At 37.4% G+C, this 19,593-nt stretch overlaps 1 protein-coding gene across 1 annotated transcript; it reads left to right on the top strand.

Annotated features, from left to right (window-relative positions):
- Positions 1 to 1,134: 1,134 nt before the first annotated feature.
- On the top strand, positions 1,135 to 19,391 carry LOC148349215 (ubiquitin carboxyl-terminal hydrolase 2-like). Its single transcript, XM_088320977.1, has 12 exons — positions 1,135 to 1,413; positions 5,553 to 5,600; positions 5,677 to 5,797; positions 11,920 to 12,031; positions 12,108 to 12,218; positions 13,592 to 13,656; positions 13,725 to 13,828; positions 13,902 to 13,982; positions 16,401 to 16,479; positions 16,841 to 16,948; positions 17,014 to 17,134; positions 18,990 to 19,391. The coding sequence occupies exons 1-12, from the start codon at positions 1,249 to 1,251 to the stop codon at positions 19,078 to 19,080; spliced, it is 1,206 nt and encodes a 401-aa protein (XP_088177103.1). The 5' UTR covers positions 1,135 to 1,248; the 3' UTR covers positions 19,081 to 19,391.
- The last annotated feature ends 202 nt before the right edge of the window (positions 19,392 to 19,593 follow it).

The raw sequence follows: 19,593 nt of genomic DNA, 5'->3' as shown, positions 1-19,593 counted from the left end.
TTGACTATGTTAAGGGTTTTATTAATGCATTTTAATGTTTTTTTACAGGGATATTTGACCACTAGATGTCCCTATATTGTGAGACTGGAAAAAAAAAGAAGAAGAATATAAACTACAGAGACTCAAAGTAACCAAAATGCAACATTCTTCTTTTCATTTTTATGCCAAGCCTTTTGCCGAAAAAAGATAAGAAAAGAAAAAAGTAGAAAAAGAAAGAAGTTATGGAAAAAAAGTAAAGAAAAGAAGAGGCTGCGGGGAAGAAAAGGGAGGAAAAGAGAATGAATGTCAACAAAATTTAAAGAATACAGAAAAAGAAAAAAACAAGGAAGATATGGAACTAAAAAAGGAAATGATAAAGAAAAGTATGAAGAAAATAGTGAAGAAAATAAGAAAATTGGATGGAAAGAGAACACACGAAAACAAGGAAAACGGGGGGGGGATAAACAAAGATAGAAAAAACAGAAGGGTAAATAGGAAAAAAAGAAACAAGGAGAAGAAAAAGAAAAAAGAGAAAAAGCATGAGTAAAAAAAAAAAAAAAGAAAAAGAAAGGGGGAAAAGACAGCTTTTGTGGGGTACCCTCCGCAGCAAAATGGCAGCAAATCATGTCAGCTCCCTCTAGGTAAGCTTCATTTAATGTAAAAAACAAAAACGAATTATTGACCTCTATGCACGTTCATATGATAATTCATGTATTTTTTTGACTATTATCTAAATTAATACATACTTGTATTAAAGAATATAGTTGTCATCAACCACTAGGAGGCGGCAAATAATACACACTGCCCCTTTAATTTTTGTATTTGCGTTGTTAATTAAACACAAAAACGATTGAAAAATTAAAGAGTCAAACGTGTGACCTTCAAAATCATTACGTATATTTCCCGAAGAGCTGCAGTTATGCTAATAAAATATACCCTACGTAAAATAAAGTAGTAATTTACTATCTAATTTGTTTTTATTATATTTTATAGTTAAAACAAAAACAACAAAAAATGTTTAAAATAATAAAAGTAAGGATATTTTGTCGGATTTGAAATAACTCCTACGATTAGTGAAGGTAGCACCAGGAGAAGGAGGAGCCAAGCGAGGAGGCGTTCAAGACCGTGGTAAAAAAAAATCACCCACTCGCTGAACGTTCCGTCTAAGAAGGAGGACGTAGCCTTCAACCTTCCGTACTTTTCCATATTTCCATATTTCCATATTTCATTTCTTTTCTTGCTTCTTGGATCCTTGCACCAGCAACCGACATGCCCTCCCCGCGATACTCATACACGGTGACCGTAGCGGAGCAGCCACCTGCTTCGGCGGTGCAGGTGGCGGCCAACAACAAGTCCAATGTCCGGCGTGCTCCGTCCTTGTCCCGGTCTAAGCTAATGTCCACCTTCATGGGACTCATCATCACCCAGGCCAAGGTGAGAAACATCTCGACCACAATAAGCTCTGCCTTTAATTCTCCTCTCCTAGACTTGCAGTTTTCCTCAAAACAGTAAAAAAAATGGTTGAAAAGACATTTTAAAGACGTTAAAAAGACAAAAGATTGATTGGTAGGGGACATTATATAATACAGTATTAGACCACTAGATGTCGTTGTATTGTGTATGCAGTAGTGTCAATATATGTCAATGCTGAGAGAAGCATAAGAGAAAATCGAGCCACCCTGACCTGCAAGTCGCCAAAGCCAGGCTCCACAGTATACTGGAGATTGACCTAGGTTTGAGGTGAAGTGTGGCCAAACTACAGCCTGTGGGCCACATGCGGCCCGTCGGGCTTTTTCATTTTTAAATAACTATTCTCTTTTATTTGTGCGTTTATATAAAGACCCTGAAGTGGCTCCTATTAAGAGACACGCTTACAACGCAGAGTTTAAACTCAAGGCGATCAGTCACGCAGTACAACACGGAAATAGAGCAGCAGCGAGAGAGTTTAACATTAATGAATCGATGGTGCGGAAGTGGAGGAAGCATGAGGATGAGCTGCGCCAAGTAAAGAAGACTAAACAAAGTTTCCGTGGCAATAAAGCGAGATGGCCACAGTTAGAGGACACACTTGAACAGTGGGTTGTTGAACAAAGAGCAGCAAGTAGAAGTGTCAGTACAATCACTATTCGAATGAAGGCAACAGCGCTGGCACGGGAACTCAATTCGAACACTGCAGAAGAAGAATTCGAGGGATTCGTAGATGAGGAGCTGATAGAGGGAGCTTTATGTTTTTCTTTTGTGTGTTTACGTTTTACATTTTACAGTTATTATGTTATTGCTTTATTGTTATTGTTTTGCACTTGTTATTGTTTTTGCACATTACGAGTGTCACTATATTGCGATTGCACTAATGTTTAATTTACCATAACAGTATCATTTTTTTGCGTGTTGACTAAATGGAGGAAAAGTAAAATGTTATGCCTTGCTGTTCTTCAAAGATGTTAAAGATGTGTCACGAAAATGCTTCACCTCAGAGAAAATAATAAAACGGCTGTTTATTCATTTTGGGAGTGAATGGAGTTGTGTAAAGCTTCTTTGTTATCTATTAATAAAGTTTGACTGACCTATCTGACTGTTTTGTTGACATTCCCGTTAGCGCGGCACCATCTAATGGTTGCATAACGTAACTACAGCCTCTACTGTAGCGCCTTATAATGCGGTGTGCCTTATGTATGGAAAAAGTTTTAAAATATATCATTATAACACGGTGCGCCTTATAGTGCTGAAAATACGGTAATTCGTAATATCAATCATCAAAGCAAGTGAGCCGTTTGAGAGCCGGCCCTTTTTAATGAGTTGAGCCAAAAAAGCCGGTTCTCTAAAAAAAGACGGACTTCCTTTCACTACACAACGAGATATCGTTGGCCGAGATCGGCGTGCAGACGAAAACTCGAACCGCGAGACCAAAACAACAATGGCGGATCTGCCTGACCAAAAGTTTGGAGTGCGGTAAATCTTTGTTTAAAAAAAGTATTCGGGTAATAATGACAGTTTTGTGGCAAAAAGGTTGCGTCCCGGGGACGCACGTTGATTTGAGACGATGTGTCCCCAGCAAAAATGATGCGTGTAGGACGCGGGGAGGCGGGCAAACGAGAACACTGCATATGCTAGTGTTATTGCTTGTTAGCTCTGCCATTTACGTAGAAAGTCGCCTTATCGCTAAAGACAAGCTGCCATCTTCCATTTTCTGTTGCATTGCAATCCAAAGATCGGCTTCATCAGTGTCCTTCAACTGTTTGATTAACTGTAGATTGAAAGGCGCCTTAAGAGACACCAAAGAATTGTTCTAGGACACCTAAATTCCCTACTGGTTCTTCTGGTCGATTTATGGAGGTCCGCTGGAAAGCAGTTCCACCTTGTTTAATCACATCTTCTGAAGTTGAGGAGCATCCCATTCATTAAGCTGGGTAGAAGCACCTATCTGCTATAAATTTGCCATTCCCTATGGACTTGCTTTCTGGTGGCTCCTTTCTGAATGTTCTGTGTAACACATGTTGAGTCCATGATTCAATTTTTGAAAATTCAAGCACAGAAATCGCCTTTTATGGTTGAGTGAACATTATTGGGCAGTGTTCTCGTTTGCCCGCGTCCCTGCGTCCTAGACGCATTATTTTTGCTGGGGACGCATAGTCTCAAATCGTCCCCGGGACGCAACTTTTTTGACACGAAATAGTCATTATCATTTTTTAATAAAGATTTACCGCACTCCAAACTTTTCGTGAGGCAGATCCGCCATTGTTGTTTTGGTTTCGCGGTTCGAGTTCCGATCTCCAGTTCGAGTTGTGTAGTGAAAGTCCGTTTCATTAAAAAGAGCCGGCTCTCAAACGGCTCACTTGCTTTGATGCATTATATTACCTATGATGATGTTGTATAAAGAAGTTAAGAAAAAAAGGAAGTATAAAAGGAGAAAATGAAAAAAGACAGGTTTGTGGTGATCCCTTTTAATCAGTATATTACCAACAATAATTTAATGCAGAAAATAAATTCATAATTTGAATAAGAAAATTTATTATTCTACTTAATTATACAGTGGGACCTCGGTTATCGCGGTTAATGGGGACCAAAACCACCCGCGATAAGTGAAAATCCGCGAAGTAGCGGCGCACCTTAAAAAATGCTTAAAAAAAAAAATATATATATATATATATATATATATATATATATATATATAAATTTTTTTTTTAATTATTTTATTCTATTATTATTATTTTTTAGACCTGTGAAGCTCTGAACCTGCGAACGTGGAACCACTAAGTAGCGACGCCCCTTCAAAAATGCTTAAAAAAAAAAAATATATATATATATATATATATATATATATATATATAATAATAATAATAATAATTCTTTTATTTTTTATTATTATTTTTTAGGCCCGCGAAGCTCTGAATCCGCGAACGTCGAAGCGCGAAGTAGCGAGGTCCCACTGTATTTGCATGTATTTTTTCCTTCTACAGTGAATGTCCAAGCAACTCAATTTTTGAACTTTTTTTATAATAAACCTCATTCATGTCGAGCAACTCAGTATCTCACAACAAAATGTTTATTAACAATATATATAACGAAACACATGTAGAATACAGTATAACATGTTAAACGATATAAATAAACATGTTTGAAAAAAAAAAAAGATTTTTTTGTATTTTGTAAGGGAAAATACGACAGTTTGTAAGGGCATGGAGCACACTAAAATTTGGGGACCCATATATCTCTGTTGGGACCCATAGATTTTTGACTATGCGAGTCCCCGGGACCCATCACTTTTCAGAGCTAAAATGAACACTGATTGGGTCTGAAAATAGATATATTTTTTAAACAAATAGCCTTGTGAATAACTTCAATAGTTTTAAAATGGCACAACCTTTTCCTTTTTTTACTAAGGAGATATGGGAACTCCCTGTATTTTAGCACTAAATTTCGTCCGTGATGGAGGGTTAGAAGAAAAATAAACTGTTTAGACTTCTATATTTGGACTTAATCAAGTCCAAAATGGACCATTCCCGGATTTAGGCCAAAGACGTCGAAAAGACGTCGAAAAAACGTCGAAAAAACGTCGAAAAGAGGTCGAAAAGACGTCGAAAAGACGTCGAAAAGACGCCAAAAAGACAGGAATAATCAAGAAAATGGAACTAGACGTGTTTTAGTATGCTAGCTAATTTTAAGAAATGTTTTTTTACCTCGATAAAGGAAAATTATAGTAAAGGAAGTAAAGCCGTATACTTTCCGCCCGATAAGATAATTGTACATATTTCAATTTTACATTTTCTTATTTTATGAACAAAAGGAAAATAAAATAAGTGAAAAACAAATCCATTCAATCCATTGACCTGTTTTACCCATATAGGAGTGAAATCTGTGCCATTGACGGCTGTTTACGTCATTTTATTTTGGTAGGCTAGCTTAAATCATTTAAAATCCCACCTTCAAAATCCATTTTCCTTGTTTGATATAGTTATCATATATTAACTCCTTTAGTGTTACTATGGGCTTTATTCTTTTTGGCCTCTTTCTGGTGTCACAAGATGCTAATGTCACAATTTGTTCATTTGTTTTGCCTCTTCCTGCGGATATAGAAGCAGACTCCGCTAGGCCTGGTTGGACTGAAGAACTTGGGAAACACCGTAAGTGTCTTTGATGACCTTCACAGCCCCAGCTCCACTAGGATTTATTTATTCTTGTGTTCTTCTTGCCTTCAAGTGCTTTATGAACTCCATCCTCCAATGTTTGAGTAACACTCCAGAGTTGAGGGACTACTGGATAAAGGAACTCTATCGGACCGACCTCAACAACAAAAGGATCAGTTCTTCCCTCGTCGAAGGTGATTTTCATTATGTTTTGCCCTTTTTGAAGTTCTAATAACTGCGCTACCAGTCCGGAGTCCCACAGGGGTCAGATTGTAGCCCAGTTCTATTCATTTTCATCCATGTCAAATATTTTATATAGTAATCAGATATTTACTCATTTAGTACTTCTCATTTATTTACTGAGGGTGTCATTCTTTTTGGCCACTTCATGGTGTCACAAGACATACTGGGTGCATATAGTTTTATTTTAACTTATTTACTCGTATTATTATGAGCTTCATTCCACATGAAATATAGGGTGCTGTTCAACTGGGAGCTTAGGGCTTCTTTCTTTTTGGCCACGTCGTGTCGAAACCATTTTTAGGCTATTTGTCATATATCATATATAAAGTGATTTACTAGCATTACTGTGGCTTTATTTTGTTTTGACCTCTTCGAGGTGTCACAAGAAATGTAGGGTGCTGTTCACCTTGTAGCATAGGGCTTCATTCTTTTTGGCCACGTCGTGTCGAAACAATTTTTTAGGCTATTTGTCATATATAAACTGATTTACTAGTGTTACTGCGGCTTTATTTTGTTTGACCTCTTCCTGGTGTCACAAGACATGTTTGATAGTTCAACTACATGCAGATGGCATCATTGTTTTTGCCTTTTCCTGGTTCTAGAAGGCAAGCAGGGTGCTGCAAATCTGTATGATTTATTAACTTATTTATTAGTATTAGTATTGGTTTCATTCTTTTTGGCCTTTTCCAAGCTTCCCAAGATGTATAGATTGTGTGACGTTTTAACTGCAGACAGGGTTTTATTCTTTTTGGCCACTTTGTCACAAGACATGCACTCTATGCGACATATACTGCTATCATTTAATATTTAGGATTATTTAGGCTTTATTCTGTTTTGGCCTCTTCATTGTGTCACAAGATAGTTTAACTACTAGCAATTAACTTCATTTTTTTTGACCACTTCATGGTTTCACAAGTCATCCATGGTGCAGACAGTTTTCATATGTCAACTTATTTACTAGCATTATTATTAGTTTTATTCTGTTTTGGCCTTTTTGTGGTGTCACAAGATTGTTTAACTACTAGCAGTGGAATTCGTTATTTTTGGCTACTTCATGGTTTTACAAGTCATCCATGGTGCAGACAGTTTTCATATGTCAACTTATTTACTAGCAGTATTATTAGTTTTATTCTGTTTTGGCCTTTTCGTGGGGTCACAAGATTGTTTAACTACTAGCAGTGGAATTCATTCTTTTTGGCCACTTCATGGTTTCACAAGTCATCCATGGTGCAGACAGTTTTCATATGCCAACTTATCTACTAGCATTATTATTAGTTTTATTCTTTTTTGGCCTTTTTGTGGTGTCACAAGATTGTTTAACTACTAGCAGTGGAATTCGTTATTTTTGGCTACTTCATGGTTTTACAAGTCATCCATGGTGCAGACAGTTTTCATATGTCAACTTATTTACTAGCAGTATTATTAGTTTTATTCTGTTTTGGCCTTTTCGTGGGGTCACAAGATTGTTTAACTACTAGCAGTGGAATTCATTCTTTTTGGCCACTTCATGGTTTCACAAGTCATCCATGGTGCAGACAGTTTTCATATGCCAACTTATCTACTACCATTATTATTAGTTTTATTCTTTTTTGGCCTTATCGTGGTGTCACAAGATTGTTTAACTACTAGCAGTGGAATTCATTCTTTTTGGCCACTTCATGGTTTTACAAGTCATCCATGGTGCGGACAGTTTTCATATGCCAACTTATCTACTAGCATTATTATTAGTTTTATTCTGTTTTTGCCTTTTCGTGGTGTCACAAGATTGGTTAACTACTAGCAGTGGAATTCATTCTTTTTGGCCACTTCATGGTTTTACAAGTCATCTATGGTGAAGACAGTTTTTATATGCTAACTTATCTACTAGCATTATTATTAGTTTTATTCTGTTTTGGCCTTTTCGTGGTGTCTCAAGATTGTTTAACTGCTAGCAGTGGACTTCATTCTTTTTGGCCTATTTGTGGTTTCACAACATTGCAGACTGTTTTCATACATCAACTTATTTGCTAGCATTATTATGAGCTTAATTCTGTTTTGGCCTTTTCGTGGTGTCACAAGACAAACTGGCTGTGTGATGGTTTAATTACAAGCTGAGTGTTTCATTCTTTTGGGACACTTTTGGTGCTTGACGAATATAATTATCAGCAGGGTTGGGTAGGGTTACTTGAACTTGATTACTTTCAATTACTTTCGGATTACTCCAATACCAAATATGGTGATAAAAGACAAAAGAATCTAAATATGAATAAAATGACTAAATTTTGTGCAGGCTTAGGGAGTCACGTAATACACGGAACGGCAAAAATGATGTCGGCAAGCTGTTTGGATTTATTTTCATTTTGTTTCTGTCGCATTTTATGTTAGTTTTGCCGGAGATCAAAGAGATCAAAGCCAGGAGAGAAAGCTTACCACGTGTTGTGAGTCATCATTTTATTCATATTTAGTTTCTTTTGTCTTTCATTAGCATATTTGGTATTGGAGTAATCCAAAAGTAATTGAAAGTAATCAAGTTAAAGTAACCCTACCCAACCCTGATTATCAGATATTGACTTGTGTACTTGTACTACGTACGTTATTCTTTTTGGCCTCATCTTTGTGTCATAAGACATGCAGTGTGCGTGGCATATATAGTTATTATATATTAAGTTATTTTCCTAGTTTTATAAAGTTATCATATATTAAGTCCTTTGGTGTTACTATGGGCTTTATTCTTTTTGGCCTCTTTCTGGTGTCACAAGATGCTTATATCACAATACGTGCATGGTGCATGACGCATATACTTATTATATATTTACTCTTTTACTATTATTTCTACGGTTTTCATTCTTTTTGACCTCTTCGTGTTCTGTAACGTCACATGCAGGTTGTGTGGTTGTTCACCTACAGTCAAGAAGAGGGGTCAGTTCTCCTCATTTCCTTTAATGTTGTTAACAATTATGCAAAATGAGTTCGTCAAAAATGTTCTCAACAAAATGGCGGATGAACAGCAAATCAGTGTTGGTGTAACTGCACGATGCTGCTCCTACACATGTGTAGGTCAAGCTTGAGTCTGGTGTCTTTGATGTTCTGGATTGAACGAGGCCAAAAGAAAAGGGCAAGATGGTTTCTCTGCCATCGGTGTTTCTATCTATTTTTGCGCGTGGAACCTATGACCCCCTATCAGCGGAAAACATCCCGAAGTTATCGAAGAGCGTCGGATAAGTAGGTCCTTGTTTCCGTGACGATAAGATTGCCTACCATAACAAGGTGTTAGGTCGAGCTAGCATAAATTGCAGCAGTTGCATAAGTCCTTGGTTTTGTGACGCACGGTACAGTAGGTCACCCGGAGTTTCTGTTCCTGTCTTGGAGTTGTGAAAGATTAGATGTCCTTTTGCTGAGGTTAGTCATTGAAAGAAAAATGTCTTTGTTTTAAGTTGATCGCATTGTTTCTTAACTGTTTGCTAACAGTCTTTTGTTTTGTGGGCCTCCATTACGCAGATAGAAACCATTTTCAAAATATTTGCTCAATTAAGTTTCCTATCTTAAGGTATTTTATTTAGTTGCTAAAATAAAATAACAAGTTATCCGTTAATAAGATTAAATTAAAATATTTAACAATTATTTTTCTTACTTAAGGGAAATAAATTCATTCCTTGATTAAAAATGAAATACTTAGAAAGAAGATAAACCAGATGCTACATGAGACACGTTTGCTTATTTAAAGTACATTAGTACATTTTTCTTACTCTATTAGAAATACAAGATAAAATATCTTGAAATCATAAAAAATAACATCTGCCAATGGGGTAGCATTTCATTTTTTGCAGTAAAAATGTTTTGGGAGTTATAACATGCATCAACCTGTTTTCCTCCTTCTCTGGGGTGGTTATTTTAAAAATAAAGGATAAAAAGAGGGGGATTGGGAGAAAAAATTACTTATTTTTGTATTTATTTTTTTTAGTAAAATTAGATAAATACATACTCAAAATAGGTCAAATTATCTAGGGGGAGGGGGCCATATTAAAGATGTCATCACTGTTGCTCAAGGTCGGATAAAAGGTCCTCAAAAAGTATTTAAAATGTACTTAAAATTTCTGCAAATGAGGTAAGAATTCATTCTTTACAGTGTTGTTTATGAGTTAAAAAAAAATCAACCTGTATTTTTCCCGTTCTGGGTGTCGCCATTTTAAAATGAACATCACAGTTCTTCAGGCTCGGATAAAATATATTGAAAATGCAAAATATTTTCCAGAATTTCTGCAAATAGGGTAAGAATTATTTTTTTTTTCTGTGTAGAAGCTAAAAAATATGTATATATTTCGGGAATCTAGTAAATCAGGGATGTCATACTCAGTGTTCCCTCTAAGCTGCGCGCGTGCGCAATTGAGCACTGCTCGCACATTCTCAGCGCACAAGAAAATCTAGCCGGCGCACAAAAATCAGGGCTCAAAATTACTAATTAAGAAGCGACTTAAGTCAAAGTTACAGTGCATGAAGTTAAAAATACACGGGTTCCCCTGACGTTGTGTCCTAAATGCGCTATTTTGAAGTTTAGTCGAAGTAGAACGAAATTGAGTAAAGTTAGTAAAGTAAAGCTCTTTCGGGTCCTAAACGGCTCTTCGGGTTGTTTTTGCTTCTTTAATCCCAACATGACCAAATATTAAGTAAAATTATAGACAAAATTACCTAAAGGAAGGGGGAAATAGAACAAAAAAGAAAAAAATACCAAAATGAAAAAGTAGTGAAAAGCTGAGAAAAAAAGAAAGAAAAGGAAAAGAAAAAAAGAAGGAAAAATTTAGAAAAAAGCCAGAAAAAAAGAAAAGAAAGAAATTAAGGAAAAAATTAAATAGAGAACAAAAAAAGAAACAGCTCTGAAAAAATAAACACAATGAGATTTTTTTTAAAGGAATTAAAAAAAAAGTAGAAAAAAACTTGGAAAAAAGAAGAAAAAGTTTGTGTTGCATTCAAATAATTTCCAATTATATCAAGTGAATCTTGTTGCCAACACTGTACTTCCACTCAAAAATGTGATTAAATACGGTTCTGTATCTTGCAACCGACTCAATAAGCCCCCCAAAACGTTAATATGCGACAAAATATATCAAGAAATAAAAAGAAATGGATATCTTGTGAAAGAATTGTAAGAACAAACGACGTTTGTAGGCCGTACAACCTTTGCAATAGTACATGAGTCAATTCATTCAAAAGAGAAAAATCATTTTGCATTGCTAGAAACTCGGCAAAATGTAACTTAAAGTCAAGTTTTGGACATGTTTGATAATGACTTAGTTGCCACACTTGGGATTGCTGTTGCTCACTGTTGTTTCAAGCGTTGCTCACCGACTTTGTGTGAACGCTCAGACCCCTGGAAAATTACAGGGAACATTGGTCATACTCAGTTCGGCTCTGGAACTGGATCAAGATTTTCTGTTCTCAGGCGGGCCTGATCAGTAAAAGAATGTCAACTTAAAGTATTTAGCTTACCGTAGTTTTTTAATATTATGCTTTATCGTTCAGCCTACTTAAGTAACCTACTCTACATATTATAATCATGAGTCAGAAGAGATTTTTTCTAGGCATAACACATTTATCCTCAGACAAAAGGGAAAAATTGATTCAGGTTTGGCATTGAATGCTTTTACTGGTTTATTTTAACAGTAGAGTGAATGCAGTTTTACACCTGAACCAACTCACCATGCAATACAAACTAAAGTGGGAGCTATGAAAAAACATAATTTTTGCCTTAACTGCCGTACTGCTTCGAAATAGAAAAAAGAAATGCAACATAAAAGATTTAGCAATGCATGGGAAATAATATTAAACTAATAGGCCCAGCTGACTAAAACTGAGAGTATGTCCTTTAATTCCCTCCTGCAGCCAGAGGGAGCATTTGGATTGCATTTATTTTATAAGTCGTATATTTTGATAGAAATAACCTAGAAACTTGCTTTTTTTGACATACTTAGAAATTTATGGCGAGCTGGGTTAAATCGTCCAACGGGCTGGGTCTGTCCCTGTCCCTTGGGCCGTATGTTTGACACGCTTGTTCTAGATTGACCCCCACTTAATTTCATCATTTCAAATTTTTTTCTAGAGTATGCCAAGCTGACGCAGAATTTGTGGACTTTGGTCAACAACGAGACGTTGGTCCCCTCCGGTTTTCGCAACCAGGTTCAAATATGCGCCCCGAAATTTGCCGGTTGCAAGTAAGAGACGTCCGTCCTAGCCACATTTTTTTGTTTTTTGTTTTGCTAATTCGTTAACGCTAAATGTGGGCTGCAGTCAGCAGGACGCTCAGGAGTTCCTGCGATTCCTGCTGGACGCACTCCATAGCGAGCTGAACAGAGCCACAGCACCCCCTGGGGGGGCCGCCGAGGAGCTGGACCATCTCTCGTAAGTTTTGGGACACTGATTGACACTACAAAGAATAAAAACTTGGAAGAAAAATTTAAGCATATTTTTGTCATTTAAAAAGGACAGTGTATTATTTAGCACCTCCTCGTGGTTAAACATTTTTTATTCATTACAAAAAACAAAATTGATTCATGAATAATTAGCAGAAATACACGAACTAGCGTATGATTGTGCATTTTTGAAATACTCGTGGTTGGACGAATAGTCATTTATATTACGTAACATGAGGCTTCTCTAAGGATTTTTCTTTTTTCCTTTTACACTGTTTCTTTTTTTCTTTTTTTTTCTAGCTTTATTTCTTAATTTTTTTGTTTTTACTTCTCTTTTTTCGAGCTTTTTTTTCTTTTTTTTCTTCTTTTTTCTTTTTTTTTCCATTTTCCTTGATTATTTTTTTCTTTATTTTTTTCCTTCTTTTCTTTATTTTTCTCAAGTACACAGCAAAATAAAACAACCGTTATTTAACAAATGGAAACAATAAACGGTTCGCATGAAAAAAAAAGCTGTATGACACAATAATACAATACATAAACCTGTGCCCAAAGGGAGTAGGCCAGGGGTGAGCAACAAAGGACTCTTGAGCCACATATGGCTCTTTGGCGCTCCCTAGTGACTCCCTGGCGCTTTTTCAAAAACATTTGATAATGGAAAATGATATGGTCTCTGTAGGAGGACAAACAGGGCTCAATGAATATGTATATATAAATAAATATATATATAAAATCAAGGTATGTGTTACTTTCCTTGCAAGGCTTATAAAAAAATTACAAATTATTTGTGGCTCCAAACATATATAGTTGTTTTTTGTTTTGTTTTGGGGTCCAACATTGCACTTTTAATTTTTCGGGTTGCCGAAGCTTTAAAGTACCCACCCTGATTCCATTTTTTCCTTGCAGGGAAGGTATTTAAAATCTAAACAAAAAAACAGTACCATTACATTTCAAATGTATAATGGTATTGCTAGAGACTCTATGAAATATCAAATCCAAAGAAACTCTTTATTACTAATCGTCTTTATTATATTAATCCCAAATATGTATAGATATGATTTTTTTAATGACTTAAATTAGAAACATTTTTCCATAAATGAATAGCTTTTCAGGTGGTACAATGGTTTTTAAATGTTCTGCGAGAATATTGGACCTTAAAGTTATGGATTCTCCTGAGATGATGAGTGTCTTCTCTGTAGAAAAACAACTGTTGAATATTTGTTGGTGGTTGGTTCTTACTTACCAAACTCCAATGGGGTAGGGTTAAGGTTAAGGGATAGGGTTAAGTTTTGGGTTAACTGTAGATATTGTCAACGCTGGTGTTGGAAGGACAGAAACTGAAATTCCTAAACCTGGTCTTGGCAGTGACGAGGACAAAGCCAGACGAACATGGAGCTCGTATCTGGAGCGCGAAGACAGCAAAGTTGTAGGTGAGCATCTCTTCACCGTTGGGAGGGGATTTTTACCGAAAACCCGGGATTGACTCTGTCCTTTGCAGATCTGTTCGCTGGCCAACTGAAAAGCTCCCTGACCTGCACGGCATGCGGCTTCCGCTCTGACGTCTACGAACCCTTTTGGGACCTTTCCATCCCCGTGACGCCGGTCAGGACCTCCCCAAATCCTTTTCGCCTCTTTTTGATAGTCGGGTTTTTTCTAACCCGTGTCCCTTCCACAGAAAACATCCGGGGAGGTGACACTGAAGGATTGCCTCAGACTCTTCACCAAAGAGGACGTGTTAGACGGAGATGAACGGCCGGTGAGTATGAAAGGCCATTAGTTCCAAAACACACTAAATACTACTAGCCTTAAACCCAAACTGGTTTCTCTATATCCAAACCCTAACCTAACCCTAATTTCTTATCCTGACTCCTGATCTAAAGCCCAAACTCATGACCCTGACCCGTAACCCTAAATTTAAACCCTGACTTATAACCCTGAGCATTAACTTTTGACCCCTCAAACATAAACCTAAATTCTAACACTGACTCCTAACTTTTTAGACCGAACTTTAATTCCAACCCTAACTATAAATTCTAACCCTGACTTCTGATCTAAAACTATAACTCTTAACTCTGACTTCTTTGACTAAACCCCAACTCCTTACCCCTAAACCTTAATGTAATCCAATATTCTAAACCAAAACCCAGACTCTAACCCTAAATTCTAACCCCAACTGCTAATCCTAAACCCTTACTCCTAATACTAAACCCAATCTGTAACCCTAATTCTGACCCCAAACTCTACATTTTAACCCTGACTCCTAATCGTAAACCCGAACCCTAAAAGAACCCTTAAATACTTACCCTACTAAACCCTAGTCTTAACCCTAAACTCCTGACCCCTAAACCTTAATATATTCCTAAATTCTAACCCTAAACCCAGAACCTAAAAGAACCCTAAATTCTAACCCTGACTTGTAACCATAAACACGATCTCCTAACCCCAAACATTAACCCTAAACCCTAATCTGGACCCTTATATCTAAATTCAAAACATGCACCGTAACCTAACCCTCAATTCTTACCCCGACTCCAAACTGTAAACCCGATCCCTAAGCGAACCTCGGAATACTAACCCCAACTCCTGAACACTACCTTGAAATGCTAACCCTGACCCTTGACTCTAATTCAAACCCAAACTGTAGCCCTATACCCCAATCCTGACCCCTGACTTTAAATTCTAACCCTGACTCCTAACTCTAATTCAAACCCAAACCGTAGCCCTATACCCCAATCCTGACCCCTGTTTTTAAATTCTAACCCTAAATCCTAACTAAAATTCAAACCCAAACCGTAGCCCTATACCCCAATCCTGACCCCTGTTTTTAAATTCCGACCCTGACTCCTAACTCTAATTCAAACTCAAACCATAGCCCTATACCCCAATCCTGACCCCTGTTTTTAAATTCCAACCCTGACTCCTTACTCAAATTCAAACCCAAACCATTGCCCTATACCCCAATCCTGACCCCTGTTTTTAAATTCCAACCCTGACTCCTTACTCAAATTCAAACCCAAACCATTGCCCTATACCCCAATCCTGACCCCTGTTTTTAAATTCCAACCCTGACTCCTACATCTAATACAAACCCAAACCGTGGCCCTATACTCTAATTCTGACCCCTGACTATAAATTCTAACCCTGACTATAAATAGCAAGCAATTTTGTACTGAATTATGCATTTACTATCTTAAAATGTGTTGATCACACAATTTTATCATAATTAAATATTTCATGGTTTTTAAATATAAAACATACTTTTCATAATGCCCTTTTCAGTTTATTTTCCATGGTTTTATTTTAAGTGAAAAATTGGCCTGTGCTTGATCCTTAAGTTCGATAGTATCAGTGATGCCTGTCCTGTAGCCTTCCCATGATTGACAGCAAGTGTCATGAACCGGAACAGGATCAGGACTCAAACGCGTGACGTTTCTCACACAAGCCTTTTATTTTACGGGAAATGGGGAGTCATGCACGGTAGGCAGCGGACTGGCGTGGAATGACAGGAAGCCAGAAGCCGACAAGATCAATACCAATGGCCCGAGCAGATATCGGACAGATGGGGTCGATACCGGACAGGACGGGACGGACAGGATTGATATTGAAACAGGATATTGAAATTAAACAGGACAAACTAGACGGGTTAAAAAATTAGAGAGAATAATAAACAGGACAAAATAAACGGGAACAATACCGGACAGGAAATACCAAGAGGAAACAGGACTGAGTCAGAACCCACATCTTGCGGGGCAGAGGTTCGTTGACGGACTGACCAAGGAAGAGTGAGAGCACTCTGTCAACGAGACGCAGCTGGCGCCACACGGGCGGGGCCAATTGGGTGCCATGTCAACCGTGACAGCAGGAGTCATTCTTTCATTAGTCAAATGTGTAAAATGTTTTTTTTAAACTAAGATAAAATAAAACCATGGAAATTAAATGAAGGAAAAACATGTCATGTTCATATATATTAAAATTATGAAATATTTTTTTATACATTTTTAGTTATTAGATTTTATAGAATAAAGAATTACATATTTCATTAGAATAATGACACCCTATTGTAAAAATGAATACCCATATTACCTGTTCCAATGTTTTTAATGACGTTTGTCAATATTTCATTTTGGCACTCTTAGGTTTCCGTAGTATGACATTTTCCTTGCTTTGTTTGCAGACTTGCAACCGATGCAAAACCAGGCAGAGATGCACCAAGCGCTTCAGCATTCAGAAGTTCCCTCAGATACTCGTGCTCCGTATCCTTAAAAACATTCTAAATGGCCAAGTGGGTTCGTACGGGTGCTTGAAACCCTTGAAAAGGCTAGAATTTAAATGTTCAAGGCTTTAAAAAAGATTACATTTTGAGTGAAGGGCTTGTAAATGCTTTAAATTGTTGCCATGATACTCAACAAGTCTAAATTGATAGAACATGCATTCAATTAGGAAAAATAAAACAAACCTGCCCTCTGGTGGTCATGCTTTCCCATTTCATTTCTTCTTCCCTGATGAACGGCATCTGGCATTAGTTTGTATATCAAAGTATTTTTGGAAAAATTGGCTTTGAAAGTTCTTTAAATGTGCCCAAAGAAGGTTGACGCCTCCTTGACTCCACCCCAGACTTAAAACGTTTCTCGGACTCTAACGTGCGGGCTAGCAAACTTTCCACATACGTGGACTTCCCCCTAAAGGATCTGGACCTGAAGGAGTTCTCTTCCAAAAGCAGTGGTGAGTCCTGCTAAAAAACACTTTGCACGCAACCCTTTTTTTGATGGTTTTGTCGCCCCCTGCAGAACGGGCCGTGTACAACCTTTATGCCGTGTCCAACCACTGGGGCAACACATTGGGGGGCCACTACACAGCTTACTGCAAAAACGCCAGCGTGGGGGAATGGTACAGCTTCAATGACTGCAGGTCAGTTTTGTGGAGTGTAGACTTCAAATTATTACGCTATTGGCAGAATTTTTTAAAAATTGATTTTAAGGGTATTTTTCTTTTTTTTGCCCAAGAAATGTCTTTAAAGTGACCCCTAAAAAATGTTAAAGTGACAGTGTGTATTGATTGACTACTAGAGGTCAACGTGGAGTCATAATTAAACAAGCAAGTTTTGTTTACACAGCTGTAGTTTGCAGCCAAATGGCTAGAGAAGGAAAAAATGAAAAGGAGCTATAGCCTGCAGCCAATTGGCTAACATGAATGGATAGAGAAGAAAACAGTGGGAAGAAAAGTTAAAAAGGAGCCATAGCCTGCCGCCAATTGGCTGACCTGAGGGGCTAGACAAGGAAACAGTGGGGAAAAAGGTCAAAAATAAGTCATAGCCTGCAGCAAAAATAAGTTTATATTAGTCGTTAGAGAAATAAACAGTGGCGGAAAAACAGTCTAAAATGAGCCAATGCCTGCAGCCAAGTGACTAACTTGATTGTCTAGAGAAGGAAACAGTGAAAAAAAAGTCAAAGATGAGCCTTAGCCTGCAGACAAGGGGCCAACATTAGTATCTTAAGCAGTTTTTTGTAACGACCAATAATAGTCGCTAGAGAAGGACACAGTGGAAAAAAGACAAAGATGAGCTATAGCTTTCAGCCAATTGGCTAAAATGAGTGGTTAGAGAAGAAAACAGTGGAGAAAATTCAATTAAGAGCCATAGCCTTCAGCCAAGAGGTTAATATTAGTAGCAAGAGAAGTAAACAGTGCAGAAAAATAGTATGCCTCTAAGTGGCTAACTTGAGTGTCTAGAGAAGGAAACGGTGAAAAAAAGTCAAAGATGAGCCATAACCTGCATCCAAGGGCCTAACATTTTTAGGCTAAGCCGGACATGGTTAAAAACATCATAGCCTGTAGCCAAATGGCCAACAATAGTAGCTAGAGAAGGACACAGCAGAAAAAAAGGCAAAGATGACCTACAGTCTTCAGCCAATTGGCTAAGATGAGTGGCTAGGGAATAAAACAGTGGAGTAAAACAGTCAAGGGGCTAACTTAGGTGTCTAGAGAAGGAAACTGTGAAAAAAAAGTCAAAGATGAGCCATGACCTGCAGCCAAGTGGCTAACTTTAGTTGGTTAAGCAGGACATTGTTAAAAAAAGCCATAGCCTGTAACCAATTGGCTAATTTGAGTGTCTAGAGAAGGAAATAGTGAAAAAAAAGTCAAAGATATGAGCCTTAGCCTACAGACAAGGGCCTAACATTAGTAGCTAGATAAGGACACAGTGGAAAAAAGGCAAAATGAGCTATAGTCTTCGGCCAATTGGCTAACATTAGTGGTTAGAGAAGAAAACAGTGGGGAAAAAGTCAAATAAGAGCCATAGCCCACAGCCAAGAGGTTAGTATTAGTAGAAAATAGCTTGCTGCTAAGTGGCTAACTTGAGTGCCTAGAGAAGGAAACTGAAAACAAGTCAAAGATGAACCATTACCTGCAGCCAAGGAGCTAACATTAGTGGGTTAAGCAGGACATGGGGAAAAAAAGTCATAGCCTGGAGCCAAATGGCCAACTTGAGTGTCTAGAGAAGGAAACCGTGGAAAAAAGTCAAAGATGAGCCATAACCTTCAGCTAAGTAGCTAACATGAGTACACGTGTTTCAGAATCAAAAATGCTTTGTTTAAAAGACTGTCTTCTTACACACTGGTGCTTTAAAACGTGCAAATAGCTAAAGGAACAATTTAAAACACTTTAAAGGAGAAAATAAATACTTTAAAATGTGAACATTTTTCCTCGGAAAGATGAGATTCTATTTTTGCAACGTGTTGACATAAAACAATGTTATATTTGTGTTTAGGGTGAGCCACATGTCCTCCAGCCAAGTGCGCAGCAACAACGCTTACATCCTTTTTTACGAACTTTCCAAAATGCACACGTCGCACCTTTAACACTTCTTCAGCAATCTAAAAAGAAATCCAGCTGGGAACACTACTGTGTGAGAGCGCCCCCCTGTGGCGGCTTGGACTGTAACAAACAGGACACGGAATCAAGTGGAAAAGAACCATTACTTTTTTATTTTTCCTTTCTCGTTTGTAGGGCTAAAACAAGTATAATTGTAATTTGTTGTTAATAGTTTGTAAATCCATTGCCAACCAACGAACTAGAGTGGTTATTTTTTTGAGATTGTATTTTTCGGGGGGGAGAGTTTGTGTATGTATGTATATTTGTTTATATCAACTATTAAAAGTCATTGCAAATGTTTACGCCTCTGCCTGATTTATTTTATGCAATACTAAAATAATTAAATTTCTTTGAAATATTTCATATAATGTTCTATTGACCGGCATTTATTAATGGCGATTACCGGTATTTTTTTAATTGCGCTTTAAAGAATGTAATGTTTATATAGAGCAGTTAGTAAAGAGTGCCACTAGGGGTCGCGCTCTCAATGGTTTGAATTT

Source organism: Urocampus carinirostris, chromosome 17 (genome assembly GCF_059441175.1).
Source record: "Urocampus carinirostris isolate Australia breed hairy pipefish chromosome 17, RoL_Ucar_1.0, whole genome shotgun sequence".
NCBI classification, from domain to species: domain Eukaryota; kingdom Metazoa; phylum Chordata; class Actinopteri; order Syngnathiformes; family Syngnathidae; genus Urocampus; species Urocampus carinirostris.
This window is presented reverse-complemented; position numbering and strand designations above follow the sequence as displayed.